This window comes from Epinephelus lanceolatus, chromosome 11 (assembly GCF_041903045.1).
Source record: "Epinephelus lanceolatus isolate andai-2023 chromosome 11, ASM4190304v1, whole genome shotgun sequence".
NCBI lineage: Eukaryota > Metazoa > Chordata > Actinopteri > Perciformes > Serranidae > Epinephelus > Epinephelus lanceolatus.
The window spans coordinates 15672428-15687157 of NC_135744.1; the positions used below are offsets into that span (position 1 = coordinate 15672428).

At 40.5% G+C, this 14730-nt stretch overlaps 1 protein-coding gene across 2 annotated transcripts; it reads right to left on the minus strand.

Moving 5' to 3' along the window:
• Positions 1-498: 498 nt before the first annotated feature.
• slc35f2 (solute carrier family 35 member F2) lies at positions 499-11696 on the minus strand. Of its 2 annotated transcripts, none has more exons than XM_033637972.2 (9): positions 11554-11696; positions 9309-9414; positions 7690-7862; positions 6293-6420; positions 5734-5893; positions 4727-4883; positions 4550-4602; positions 4286-4440; positions 499-1470 (listed from the first exon to the last, which is right to left on the minus strand). In XM_033637972.2, the coding sequence occupies exons 2-9, from the start codon at positions 9395-9397 to the stop codon at positions 1261-1263; spliced, it is 1125 nt and encodes a 374-aa protein (XP_033493863.1). In that variant the 5' UTR covers positions 9398-9414; positions 11554-11696; the 3' UTR covers positions 499-1260. The 2 variants fall into 2 exon arrangements, with proteins under 2 accessions (XP_033493863.1, XP_078028430.1); XM_078172304.1 differs by lacking the exon at positions 11554-11696 and adding an exon at positions 10713-10945.
• Positions 11697-14730: the final 3034 nt, after the last annotated feature.

Here is a 14730-nt window from a genome sequence, read left to right on the forward strand (position 1 = left end):
CCTTAGAGACAGTGTATGAAGCTTGGACATCAGGAGGGAGCTCAGAGTAGAGCCGCTGCTCCTTCGCCTCCAAAGGGGTCAGTTGAGGTGGTTCAGGCATCTGATCAGGGTCCTCCTTTCGTCTGGCCTGGGAACGCCTTGGGGTCCCACAGGAGGAGCTGGAAAGTGTTGCTGGGGAGAAGGACGTCTGGAAAACTTTGCTCAGCCTGCTGCCCCCAAGACCCGGCTTCAGATAAGCAGTTGAAAATGAATGGATGGAATAAAAATGCTGATCTAGTGAGTGAGTATTATTGTTATGAGTGTATTTCAGCTTATGCAGAAAATTAATTTATTGAGGATCATAGTTCTTTCCAAAAAATAGCTAACATATTTTGTTGTACCTCCATTACCTGTGTGTAGATAAATATCCTGTGTACATACACACTGGTTAAAGCAGCATACATAGACCAACCAGACACATTAACAGTGTAAAGAAAATGAAAAATGATGCAGACCAGAGAGAATATAAAATTAATTTAATAGTAAAAAAGTAAAACTGCTGCTGCACGCTAACATGCTTTACACACGGCAGAGACAACCATGTGATTTGCAGTACATCTGGCAGATAAAAAAAACTGTAACAGCACCATCAGCAACAGACATAAAAATTTCACTTCATGATTGGCTTGTGTTTAAATTTAAAACAATGACATAATATAATCGTAAAATATCATTAATATTAGACAAAGGAGAGCAGAAGTAACACTTAAAATTTGGCACAATAAATAGCAGTGCATTGTTTGTGTTTAACATGTCGACATCCAGCACATGTGCAGTAACAGATATTCAATCATCGGTGATAGAGAAATATCTTTTAAAAAATGATATAAATAGGAATGTGCTAATACTACAATGCAATGACGTGTCATACAGCTGCATTTTCTTTGATTTTGAAAATGCAACATACCAAAAATCAGTGAACTTTCTGGCTAAGTACAAAAACAATGTCATTCTGTAACAATGTTGGGGCACCTGGAGCTCCCCTGGTAGAGCGTGCACCTCATGTAGGCTGAGTCCTTAGCAGCAGACGGGGTTTGATTCCGACCTGCAACACTTTACTGCATGTCCTCTCTGTTTCCCCCCCTTTCCTGTCTGTCTTCAGCTGCTCTATCCAATAAAGGCAAAAAAAAAACTGACCTATAATGGAAGAAAAACTAAGTGTTTCAGCAGATCCGTTTTCAGCTACAGTACAGCCTTCTGTCTTCAGTCAGTAGTTTTCAGTCACAGTGCAGCCAGAGCAGTGACTGTCTCAGTTCTCTCCGTGTCTCTGCCCACAGACAATAAATGGTCCAAGGGGCTCTCAGCTGACGCGTCGGTGGGGTCGTCCTCATTGGAGCCGGACTCTGGTAACACCGAGTACGTGGGAACGGCGTTGAACATGACGAAACCCACAGTAATGACGACAAAGGAGATGATGTACAGAGTTGAAAACTGAGGATGAGACACAATACTGATGTGTTAGTAACACTTTTAGGAGGTGAAACTCTGTTTACTGCAAGCTATCACCTAAACTAGCCAATCGGTATGGAACAATACATGGATCACTTTGGTATTCTTCAACCTGGGACCTATTGTCCCATGTTTTGTGTCTAAGTGACTAATGGGGGGAGCAGCAAATATTCATGTCTGTGAAAACATGGATGCTTCACACACATCTTCAATGAGGCAGCACAGAAGATCTGTACAATCAGCACAGTTTCAAGGTGGACACTCAGATTAGTGTCACTAATTCAGTATCTGACCAAATGTCTCCTCATCTGTTCCTGAGATATGATGCTGAGTAACGACCAGAAAAGTGTTTTTGCAAAACATTATGATGTCACAGTGGACGGTGATGCCTTTTGGACCAAAAAATGCCATCAATTCATTATTTTATCCTATCAGACATTTGTGTGAAGCTTTGTCGTAATTAGTGTATGAATTCTTGAGTTTGGGCCAAAACATATTTTGAGGGGTCACACTGTCCTTTGACCACAAACATCTAATCTGGTTATTCTTCAGTCCAAGTGAACATTGGTGCCAATTTTGGAGAAATTCCCTTACAGTGTTCTTGAAGTATTGCATTCACAAAAATGAAACAGACATGGTCACAGTGACCTTGACCTTTGACCATCAAAATCTAATCACTTCCATAGTTGAGTCCAAGTGAACGTTAGTGCCAAACATGAAGAAATTCCCTCAAGCTGTTCTGGGGTATTGCGTTCACAAGAATGAAATGTATGCTAGGTCACAGCGACCTTGACCTTTGACCACCAAAGCCTTTCAAGAAACTGATGCAAACTAATGTGTGACCTGTATACAGTGGGGCAAAAAAGTATTTAGTCAGCCACTGATTTTGCAAGTTCTCCTACGTAGAAAGACGAGAGAGGTCTGTAATTTTCATCAGAGGTACACTTCAACTATGAGAGACAAAATGAGAAAAAAAATCCAGGAAATCACATTGTAGGATTTTTAAAGAATTTATTTGTAAATTATGGTGGAAAATAAGTATTTGGTCACCCACAAACAAGCAAGATTTCTGGCTCTCACAGACCTGTAACTTCTTCTTTAAGAAGCTCTTCTGTCCTCCACTCGTTACCTGTATTAATGGCACCTGTTTGAACTCATTATCTGTATAAAAGACACCTGTCCACAGCCTCAAACAGTCAGACTCCAAACTCAACCATGGCCAAGACCAAAGAGCTGTCGAAGGACACCAGGAATAAAATTGTAGACCTGCACCAGGCTGGGAAGAGTGAATCTACAATAGGCAAGCAGGTTGGTGTGAATAAATCAACTGTGGGAGCAATTGTAAGAAAATGGAAGACATACAAGACCATTGATAATCTCCCTCGATCTGGGGCCCCACGCAAGATCCCGTGGGGTCAAAATGATCATGAGAACGGTGAGCAAAAATCCCAGAACTACACGGGGGGACCTGATGAATGACCTGCAGAGAGCTGGGACCAAAGTAACAAAGGCTACCATCAGTAACACACTACGCCGAGAGGGACTCAAATCCTGCAGCGCCAGACGTGTCCCCCTGCTTAAGCCAGTACATATCCAGGCCCATCTGAAGTTTGCCAGAGAGCACGTGGATGATCCAGAAGAGGATTGGGAGAATATCATGTGGTCAGATGAAACCAAAATAGAACTTTTTGGTAAAAACTCAACTCGTCGTGTTTGGAGGAAGAAGAATGCTGAGTTGCATCCCAAGAACACCATACCTACTGTGAAGCATGGGGGTGGAAACATCATGCTTTGGGGCTGTTTTTCTGCAAAGGGGACAGGACGACTGATCCGTGTTAAGGGAAGAATGAACGGGGCCATGTATCGTGAGATTTTAAGCCAAAACCTCCTTCCATCAGTGAGAGCATTGAAGATGGAACGTGGCTGGGTCTTCCAGCATGACAATGATCCCAAACACACGCTCGGGCAACGAAGGAGTGGCTCCGCAAAAAGCATTTCAAGGTCCTGGAGTGGCCTAGCCAGTCTCCAGACCTCAACCCCATAGAAAATTTGTGGAGGGAGTTGAAAGTCTGTGTTGCCCAGCGACTGCCCCAAAACATCACTGCTCTAGAGGAGATCTGCATGGAGGAATGGGCCAAAATACCAGCTACAGTGTGTGCAAACCTGGTGAAGACTTACAGGAAACGTTTGACCTCTGTCATTGCCAACAAAGGTTATGTTACAAAGAATTGAGTTGAACTTTTGTTATTGACCAAATACTTATTTTCCACCATAATTTACAAATAAATTCTTTAAAAATCCTACAATGTGATTTCCTGGATTTTTTTTCTCATTTTGTCTCTCATAGTTGAAGTGTATCCCTGATGAAATTTACAGACCTCTCTCATCTTTCTACGTAGGAGAACTTGCAAAATCAGTGGCTGACTAAATACTTTTTTGCCCCACTGTACCTGTGTGCTAACGAAGTGGCTATTTGTCATGTTATTTTAGGTCCTCTCTGGTAAATATTATTTTCCACTCTAATAGCTACTAATAGATTTTCTGCTACAGTTCCTTAAATGTAGGATCAATAATGTCACTTCCTGTTGCTAGAAATAAAATGAAAATTAAGGACAAGTCCTGCCTAAACTTGTTTTCTCCAGGAATTGTATAAATATTTATATTTTCCCTCAATGATATGCAACATTAAAACAGGTTTTTTTCAGTTGAATTCAGTGTAACAAAAGGCGATCAAGCCCATTAAACATGAAAAAGGATCCAACAGAAACATTATAGCACCAAATCTAATGACACTCACTGTGTAGTGGAAGAGGAAGATGCCACAGAAGAGGCTGAAGAGGTCAGCGGTGAGCAGCGACAGGTTGACCGCAGTAGCGCTGGTCATCTTCACCACCACAGGCATGAAGCTGTACAGTGCGTACATACACAGGGCGTAGACTACAAACAGCATGGCTGCAGAACACAGTGACTGGGCTTTAGTAAGAGACGGTTGCTTTTCTGTTCCACCACTGTCCTCATTTATTTAAATACTATAATTTAACAGGACAGGAAGTTAACTTACAAATGTGAAAGTCCCACTTTATTGCAGCCACTGCTTGAGTCTCCAGTGCAGCTCTGCAATAGCAAGCAACGCAAAGTTAGCATGGTGAGGAAACAAACTAAACCACACTGCATGTGGCTGCAGTGATCCATTTTAATTGTACATCGGAATATATGAGGGATTTAAACAATAACCCACAGCTGTACGCCGCTGATGAGCGTCCCAAAAAGGCCCATCATGCCCAGGAATTCAACCCGACTCAGGTTCTTCACTGTGTACTCTTGGCACACATTGGATACAGCGTAGAGGAGAGCGCTGAGCAGGACCAGACCATCTCCCAGCACCACATCACTGGCTGCACAGAGACAGACCGACAGTTACAGACAGGCATCTTACAAGTTAAAAATATTTATACTTTTATGCAGCAACTTCTGAGCAAGAGGCAAAATGTTCAAGCCATCATTTCCATCAGTTGTCATAAAATGAAAGATTTGCGAATATGGCTACACTTACACTACAAGACAGTTTAGCCACAGTTTGGGTAATAATTTTACTGTACACCTTCATTTTCTCTTTCAAGGACATTCGTCAGTTCAACCTTTCTGATTGTCTGATTGCTTATTTGACCTTTGCCCTTTGAATATAAAATGTCATCACTTCATCATTTTATCCTGTTTGACATTTGTGTGAAATTATTTGTCAGAATTAGTGTAGAGTTATGGTCAAAAACATGTTTTGTGAGGTCACAGTGACCTTCGACATCCGATCACTACATTCTAATCAGTTCATTCTTCAGTGGATGTTTGTACCAAATGTGAGGAAATTCCCTCAAGGCCATCTTGAGATATTGCGCTAATGAGAATGAGACGGATGTTAGGTCACAGTGACCTTGACCCTTGACCACAAAATCCTGATCAGTTCATTGTTGTGTCAAAGTGAACGCTTGTGCCAAATATGGAAAAAAATCCCTCAAGGGGTTCTTGAGATATTCTGTTCACAAGAATGAGACAGATGAGGTCACAGTGACCTTGACCTTTGACCTATGACCACTGAATTCTAATCAGTTCATTGCTGGGTCCACATGAACGTTTGTGCCAAAGTTGAAGAAATTTCCACCAGGACAGGACATAATATAGCATTGAAATATTTTGATGATTCTGATAAACAAGCTTCATATAAAGTCTCAGAACTTTAAAGACACTTACTGGATCCCTGGTCTCTTCCAGCCAGGATGTCAGCTCCCACCATGGCCCCCACCCCCAGCAAACACACCCCTACAGCTACAAAGTGGACCAGCTTGTAGCGAGTCTTCAGGAAGAACCAGGAGAGAACCATCAGCACTGGGATGACGAAGCAGTCCAGCAGCTGAAACACACAGTGTCACAAATACAAACTAGCATTAAGTATATGTTATTGATAAAAGTCAGACGGATGGGATGAGTTTTAGAGGTCACATTACACACTGAATAAACAACATTATGTATATTTTAGAGATAAGGTACCGACAGCTGAGATTTACAATTCTTTATCCACACAATAAATTGCAATAGTTTTTAAATTTCTTCATCATCTCCTATGGTGGCATCTCACTTGAACTACACTACACTGTCTCCATGATCTCTAGTGATACTGCTCTGTTTCGTCTGTATCTGTAAGCCTTTAGAAAACCAGCACAGCTACAGAAGAAATGGAAGCAGAGTACAGACAAAAGGCTTCATCCATCTCTGTCTTCTTATCTAACATTGAGCATACATGAGCCCTTACCTGTATACTTGTCAGGGTGGTGAACTGGTAGGCCTTCACAACTGTGTAGTTTGCCTCCACATCTGCCAGACCCATCACTAAATATTTCCACCACTTGGTTTTTAAAATTTGCAGGATGTTCCTGTCACCTGTAGAAGCCAAGAAGGTTTACTTCAGATTAGGAACAAAAAAATGACTCAACAAAAACGTGGAAACCAAGTTCTGCTTTGTGCAACATTTGGCACAGTGAAGAGCAGAATGTTACCAGTAAAGCTCCTGTTTAACTGGAGATTACCTCATCTGAACTGATGTTTGTGAAAATCAAACAAATACTCTTCTGTACCTTCCACAGGACAATTTGAGCTACAGTTTCAACTCAAAATACACACTGACCTAAATCCTAAAGAAGCTGGTGTTGCCATTTCTCAGCAAACTGTGTGCAACGTTAATCTTCATGGGTTTACATACTTTGGAAACAGTGACATTAATCAGCTCCACCCCAATCTTGTAGATTTGTTTAGTGATTATCTATAAAATTGTGCTAAAATTTGCTATCATTGTATTATTTTATGATAACTTCTTATAAAATTTAAAGCTATAATCAATATATCTTATACTAACAATGTGTCTGTGTAAGGAGTTGCTCTTTGCAGCTTCCCCTGAATTTCACTGCAACTACAGCTGCTATTTCTGCAAATAAAAAAGGTCTTAAAACCACCAGCCACCAAACCGCAGACTGACACAGTTATCAACTAACTGATGAACACAGTGGAGCATTTAGCAGCTGTAGAGCTGGAAATTAATCTATCTGTTGTTCACAGGTTGTTGGTGCTGCCCCCAATGGCCAGAAAGTCAATCAATGCAGGTTTATGCGCGGTTGTATGGGGTGCTAATCCATCGTTGTCAGTGTATTATCTACAGTAAATGTTAGTTCGTCACGCCCCCAGTTCGGAGAGGCAGGCAGGAGTACAAACAAGGAAGAGCGGCGATGTACTGCTGTAGATGGGTGGCAGCAGCAAAACATATTCTAGCCACCTAAAATAGTCCCAACTAAAAAAGTTTACAAGAGTTTAAATGTACGCCACATTGACGGCTTCAGTTCTATGCTCTTGTCGAAGCCACCAGACTCCATTAAGAAAAACAGTGATTTAACATGGCTGAACTCAGAAGCTGCCGGTTGTCCACTGCCTCGATCAGTTAGTTAGTTTATTGCTATTGTGTAAGTTCGGTGAATCTGAACTAACCCTTTTAAATACAGACATCACACAACAACACAAACAAACAAACTAACTAACTAACTATCTTGTAGGTAAGACTAGGTCATTTAATTGGACTACTGTTCTTGTCCCAGTATACAAGCACAAGAGGGGAATCTCACCAGCTTTAAAAGCAAATCAAAAGTCCATATATATGCTGACCTTTGCGGGTGCAGAGCATGGTTGTATAGACAAGCAGCAGGAGGGCGTAGTTGAGGAAGCTCTGCAGCATGGGCGTCTCCACCTTGGCATTGGCCAGGTACTGACAGCTCACTGCCGTCCCACAGATGAGCAGGGACAAGACCTGCCCCATGATGATGGTCTTCAGCAGATGCCTGGAGGGTCAGGGAGAGCATCATGTGTCAAAAGCAATCACCTGAATTATGATGCAATCCAACACAACTCTGTGTCAGACTTGTGAAGGTAACGTAAGGGAGGACGGAGCTGAGCCTAGCGCTCGTTATACAAGTCAATCCACATTCTAGTGTCCACCTGTGATAATGAGCTCTGCGTAATGACTCACAGAACAAATTCACACATGCAAATAGTGGAAATGAGTTTCCATCACAGGTGTCTGCACTCAGCCCGAGAGACAGGGAGAAGCTTTGAGTAGCACCGGATGTTTGGGTTTCTGATCCAGGAGGATTCCTCAAATATGTATGTTCAACTAAAAATAATATATATAGTCCTCACCTCACTAGACTATCACTGCAGTCTGAACAAAAGACAGCCAAAAAGGGTATAAAAACTTTCTTATAATTCCTGTGCAGCCTTATCCAAGTGTCTTGTATCCAGTTGTGGGCTCATGGAAATCCAAACACAGCTACTTTTGCTACACAAATTATTTCCTGTGAAGGATTTTGTTGTGTGCTTACACTGGAGTACACTTGTAGATCACAGCAACAAGCTGACAAACCACTATTCGTCATCAAAAAGGTTGGAGAATTAGCGGTGACCAGAGCACCCTGCTGCATTGTCTCTTATCTCCATGTCTCGGCTAAAAAGTTGCACATGGATGCTCCAAACCGACAGCAGTTCTTCACCTGCGTGAGAGGACATACCCCTCCACAACAGCAGATGGCAGTCATCTGTGTTCATCTTCATCAGAGACAGAGGGTTATGTTTACTTTCCTCACCTCCATTTCTCTTCTCATGTGCTGAGCTGAACTGCAAAGTAATTTCATTGGCCAACAGGCTCAGCTGACGAATAGTGCTAACGAGGGCCAATGTGCGGGACACACCACAATAACGATAACTTTGACTTCTACGTGTCTATGAATATGACGTGGAGTTGAACTTGTCAAAGACGGCTATAAACAAGTCAGTGTTTTACTGCCGATTTGTCTTTTTGTCCTTTCACATCATTCACTCCATTTTGATTTTTAAAAGATAAATATGGGGCGATGTGCATGACATGCATCGACCAAAACAGCTGTTAAATGTTAATGTAAATTACCAAAACCATAAACACAACCACAACACACTAAATAAATGGTGTGTGTAGGTCACTTGATTCTGTGCTGTATGCTTTTTCTCATAACACATTTTCACTTGTCACAGCAGCTACAGCACAGGTGCTACTAACACCGTTAACAATGGCTCTGTTGTGTTCAAGTGTCCCAATAAGCTCTGACAGTTTGACGGTGTGCCAGCATGCAAAATACCAGGACCCTAAAGTGGACAAACAGAATTCAGCCATCAATTATTTTAATACCTACACTTGAGTTTTTCCTACTATGACATGTCAAACTATCATCTGTATCTTCTGTATCAGTACTCACCATGTGAAGACATCCCTCAGGTTGTAACTGTACAAACCGCAGGCGACCCTGAATTTCCCACACAGCCTCTCCTCTTCATGCCCCTCCATATCTGTGAGAGCTAAACCTGAACAGAAACAAAAAGAGATGAAGACCTTGGGAAAAAATTAAATTAGTTACAGCCAGGGTCCACCAGGCACGTCAGCGGCGCAACACGTCTGCAGCGCGAGTCCCGTAGCAGCTCGCCCCCCTGTTAAAGGGCCAGTGTGTAAAATGGGTTGAAAACCATTGAAAACAGTGACATCAGTGGTCAAATTCTAGATTGCAGGGCTCACTCGCTCACCCCTCCCGTCGGGTAAATGACGGTGGCCTCGTAGGGACAAAAAGCCTTGCGCAGACATGAGTTTTTCAGGAGTAGGTCTATCTAGCGACGAGGTGAATGTTTATTTAGAAATCTAAACCATGTTACGATATTGTAATGAATCACTCACGAGCAGGAGACCAGAGTAGCGTTCGGGAAAAAGGCCCGTTTATCTGAGCACTCCAAAAACTCTGGTAACACTCCAGGGGGTAAAAGACTCCGTCCCAAACTCTGAGTCTTCTAGCGTAACACACACACTTCATACACACATTCTTGTTTACGATACCTAGCGGGCACCCCCTCCCCTCTCTGCTCAATCCCCAGCCCGCACACTGACTGACAGCGTAGCCTGTAAACAGAGCTCAGCTGTTTATTTAGCCTAGCGATATCTCCGGACTATAGTAGTTGCAATGGACAACTTTGAACGCGATTCATTCTTTCCTGTTGCGTGGTAAGTGTGGTCCATTCGCAAATTTTATAACTAAAAAAAACTTCCACTACTCTCTATTGACGAACTACTAACACTCTCTGCTGTTTCCTCCTCCTCCTTCTTCCTTCCTTCCGCTGTCTTCGTTGGTTCATTTATTCACGCAAAACTGACTGGATTGTCCGCTCGGTCTGCCGTACATACATGGCAGCGCAAGATGGCGACCTCTCTAAAGCAAGGCCCTTGCTATATACATATATATAAAAGCATAATTATAAGGTTACGAAAACCAAAAGAATTTTATTTTATAGCGATTATACACTTGTATAAACATATTAATGGGTAGAATATTCAGATTCAGATTCAGATTTGACAATAAACCATGCCAAATATTACACACTGGCCCTTTAATCAATTACAGCGGCTCCACCGGCAACGGGAGCGGCGTGACAACCCCTGTCTGCCGCGCGACAACTCTCTATTTTAGGCTCTTCTATTTTTGTCGCGCTACGCTCCCCTACGCAACCCTCCAGCAGATAAAAACTACATGAAATAGTGTGCTAAACGAGCACAATGTGTTTTTAAATAATAAACCATTATCAGAGGTGATATGTGATGATTTTTTTCATGCATTTACCCATGTTTATCCGTGACATTGTGTAAATGTCCGTGGCGGACATTTGAAAGCGAGTAGATGACAAACAGTACAGTAAACTTGTAGATAACTCAACTATATGTAATAACTTAGGTGGAAAATGCTTTAACATTTCATGCAGCCTACATGCAGCCTCTCGGCTCGGCAAACGGTAAACAACCCCGCTGGCTTCTCTACGTGTCGCTTCCGTACGCAGTCAGTGGAGCCCCAATGAATACGCCGCGACGCTACGCTGAAATGACGCTTACGTTTGCAGCCGGTGGAACCCGGCAGTTAGTGTGAATTAGTGTCATCAGACTACCCAGGCAGAGAGCATGGCACCAAATCTCCCCAGGAATGTGACTAATAGGGCTAATAATTTGATTCTCATAAAAATTATGGTACACGATTAAGTCTAAAACATGAATCAGACAACATATGTTGACATGTGTCTTGACTAGTCAATTCGGCATAGACTATCTCACTATACTTGACCGTTATCTGATTTAAATCTTAGTTTACATTAGAGGTGTGGCGCTATTAAAGTTAAAAGTTAAAAGCACGTTTTGGAATGTCAAACTCTGATGAGTCATACTGACGATATTTGATGTATGTCGAATTAAAATGTAGCCCGTTATGATTGGTAATAAGGTGTTAATTATGTGTAAACCTGTATGAGGGACCTGTAATAGCCACAACAACGTCAAACTGTCACTTTTTTCAATGCAGTTTGGTGCGCCGCGTTCATTCATCAGACTTCCCAAACAACAAATACGTAAATATAACCGTTAGACAAGTACAAGTTAAAATCTAATAAAGTACATATTAATGTAAGTGTACATACGTTCTCACTTTCTTCTTCGGTCATGACAAATGTGCGGGAACTCTCCAGCTGCGATGGCTTTTCATGTTTGTCAAAATCGCTAAGAATTTCCATCCACGCTTGCTCTGTCTCAATCTAGCCTCGTGCTGTGTAACCCCGCCCACTGTGCTCTAATTGGTCAAAAAAGAGAAGAAGCGAAATGACGTCTGCACCGCGCAGTCAAACTTGGTCTGGTGCTGATGAGAATCAAGCACTGACTAACTGAGGACGTTACACTCCTGCACTTATTTAAGGGATGTAGTTACTTTACTGATTTAGATTTTTCATACAAAGCATATGGAGAGAGATTTCCATTAATATTATATGTGTGAACAGATAGACAGTCCGTGTGTTCACGTGTAATATATAAATATTAAACAGCCTCCACAAATACAAAAATAATACAAATATAAATATAACATAAAGTGGATCTACAAATATATAAGGATAGATTTGTCTCAATTTATATAATATAACATATTTTCTTAAAATCCTTATGCTGGAGAAACGTTTTATTAGAATAACAACTTCAAAGTCACGTGTTGCAACCTTTCCTCTTTTCTTAAAATGTAATATATGTTGACCATTTCTGATATTAACATTCCTCAGATATGTACTTTTATTTTCAAAGTGAAATATATGAAAACAGACTTATCAGAAACCTTTAATGATTTTTTTACATCTATAATTCTACAGTTCATTTTTATCAAACTAGACAAACTAATAACCTTTACCTACCAATGTTGTACATATCTAGCGGACAGTACTCATTGAAATACCTGGAGTCCAATTCTGGGACAAGAACTTAAATGTGGTTTGATGACAAAAAGATTTTGTAATGCATCGCTGTGTTTCTTCATAAAACTGATTTACTTTAAATTTCTTCAGTGCTGTTGATTGGATGGAAGTTCCATATTTTTTTGATATTTAACTTTGCATCATGTTGTATTTTTAAATCTATGTATGTTTTATTCTTTCCTTTAGGTGAGGGCCCCAGAAAAGTCCTTTGTGGGTTTCTACCTCACATAAATAAAGACTTCAACCTTCAGTTTATCACAAAATTTAGATTGTAGATCACCATATTCACATATTGGAAAGAACAATATTTGTCTCTGAGATGTAGCGGAGAAGAGTAATGCTATAATGTTGTATAAAATGGGAATGCTGCCGGGCACTGCTGTGGTGCCCTTGGGCAAGGCACTGAATCCCTAACTGCTTGAAGCGCCTGTCCATTTGCAGCTGACATCTCTCCATTTAATGCATGTATAGGTCCTGTTTGTGCATCTTCTCCTTCTTCTTCTTCTTCTTCTTCTTCTTCTTCTTCAAATATGGCTTGAAACCTTTATTGAATCTCCAAGTAGCTTTTCATTCCTCCGAACACATTTTTCAAGTCCATATTTCAACCTTCAGAATTTTCTTGTGTGCCATGAAACCACCACTGTTTAACCAAACTGTATTTGCTGTCCGCATACGAAGGTTAAAAATTCTTGTTGCTTGTGTGAGAAAGCATTTGGCCAATATGGCCAGACAGAGAGAGCATGATAACAGACTGTTAGAAACAATAACTGTCCTTGGAGCTGTGTAAATATTTGCACACAGCCTACAAGTTGCCTGTTACTCACTCGCTCTATAACCTGTTTCCAGAGAGAGCTGAAAGTGGACTAAAGGTAGTTACAAAACAGAATTAAGACTGTAAGGTAAAAAGTTTGTAACAGTGGTGGTGAAAGAAGTCAGATCCTGCTCAGATCCCAGATGCATTAACTTAACTTAACCATTGGAATCTTTTTGAGAATTTGTAGATTAATTTAATATTTGCATTTTTTCCTTTTAATTTTCAGAAGGTGTTTTATATATATATATATATATATATATGTGTGTGTGTGTGTGTGTGTGTATATATTTAAATATATATATATATATACACACACACACACACACACACATATATATATACTGATTACACGACACACAGATGGTTGATCTGTTCACACATATAATATTGAGACAAGGTGTCAGATTTCTATTTTCAGTTGTTGTATGTGTGGCAGCATTTTAGTCCATTTGCATTTATGAATGTAAAATTTTCCATTTAAAATAAATAATTGAACCAGACAGTGTCTTAAATGTCCCATATTATGCTCATATACAAGTTTACACTTGTATTTTGAGTTTCTAAGAACATTTTTACATGTGCTAATGTTCAAAAAATACATTTTTCTCATACTGTCTGCCTGATTATCTGTAACCACAAATGCAGACCTTTTCAATGGAATTACATTGCTAGGCAACAGCTCGGGGCCATGTTTGCTTCCTGTCAGCTCATGTCATTCACACACACTGAAACACAAAATAATACAAAAGGACCCATTTAGAATGTTCATGTTTCAGACCGTCTATAAAGCAGGCTATAATTGTGACATCACAAACTCACAGAAATCCTAACAGCTCATTTAAAGGCACAGTTTCTGAGTGTGCATTTCTGTGTAGACTGAGTATTTTCATACTTTCACAGTATTTACATAGCACCTGGACCTGCTTTACTTTGAAAAGGACATGGAAATCTGACTTTTCACAGTATCCAGGTGAAACGTGCTCAAGTACCTTCCCCTTTGCCCCTTAATGTCCAAAGTGCTCTTTTGTCAAGGCGTAATTTATGTTATCAAGAAGACTTAATAGTTAATAATAATTTAGCCATGAAATAAAATAAATGATCAAGCCAGCTTAGATTTTGATGTTGATCTTTTCTTGGTGTTATGGTAAGGGTGCTTTAATTTCTGACATTTGATACGCCTGTCTGATATAGGTTAGCTGAAATTTTCAATAGATTCCTGTTAAGGAAGACCCTAAATGTGACCATAAAAAGTAAATGGGTTTCACTGTACAATTTAAAGGGAAAGTCAGCTCAGATTACATTATCACACATTCATAATTTCTGGCCACCAGACAGCGTCATCCTGAACAGGATTCCTTTAAAAATTTACAATAATCTAACAGGGAAGTTTTTAAATGACAGTTGAAATGAGAGGGAATTAGGCATGTGGCCATGTCAGATTTTATGTTATTTAGCTGTACAGTTTTTGAGAAATTCAAGACATTGTAACACATTCATAACTTCATCATATTTATCATAGTCCCTCTCTGTTTTCATCGAGTAGGGGA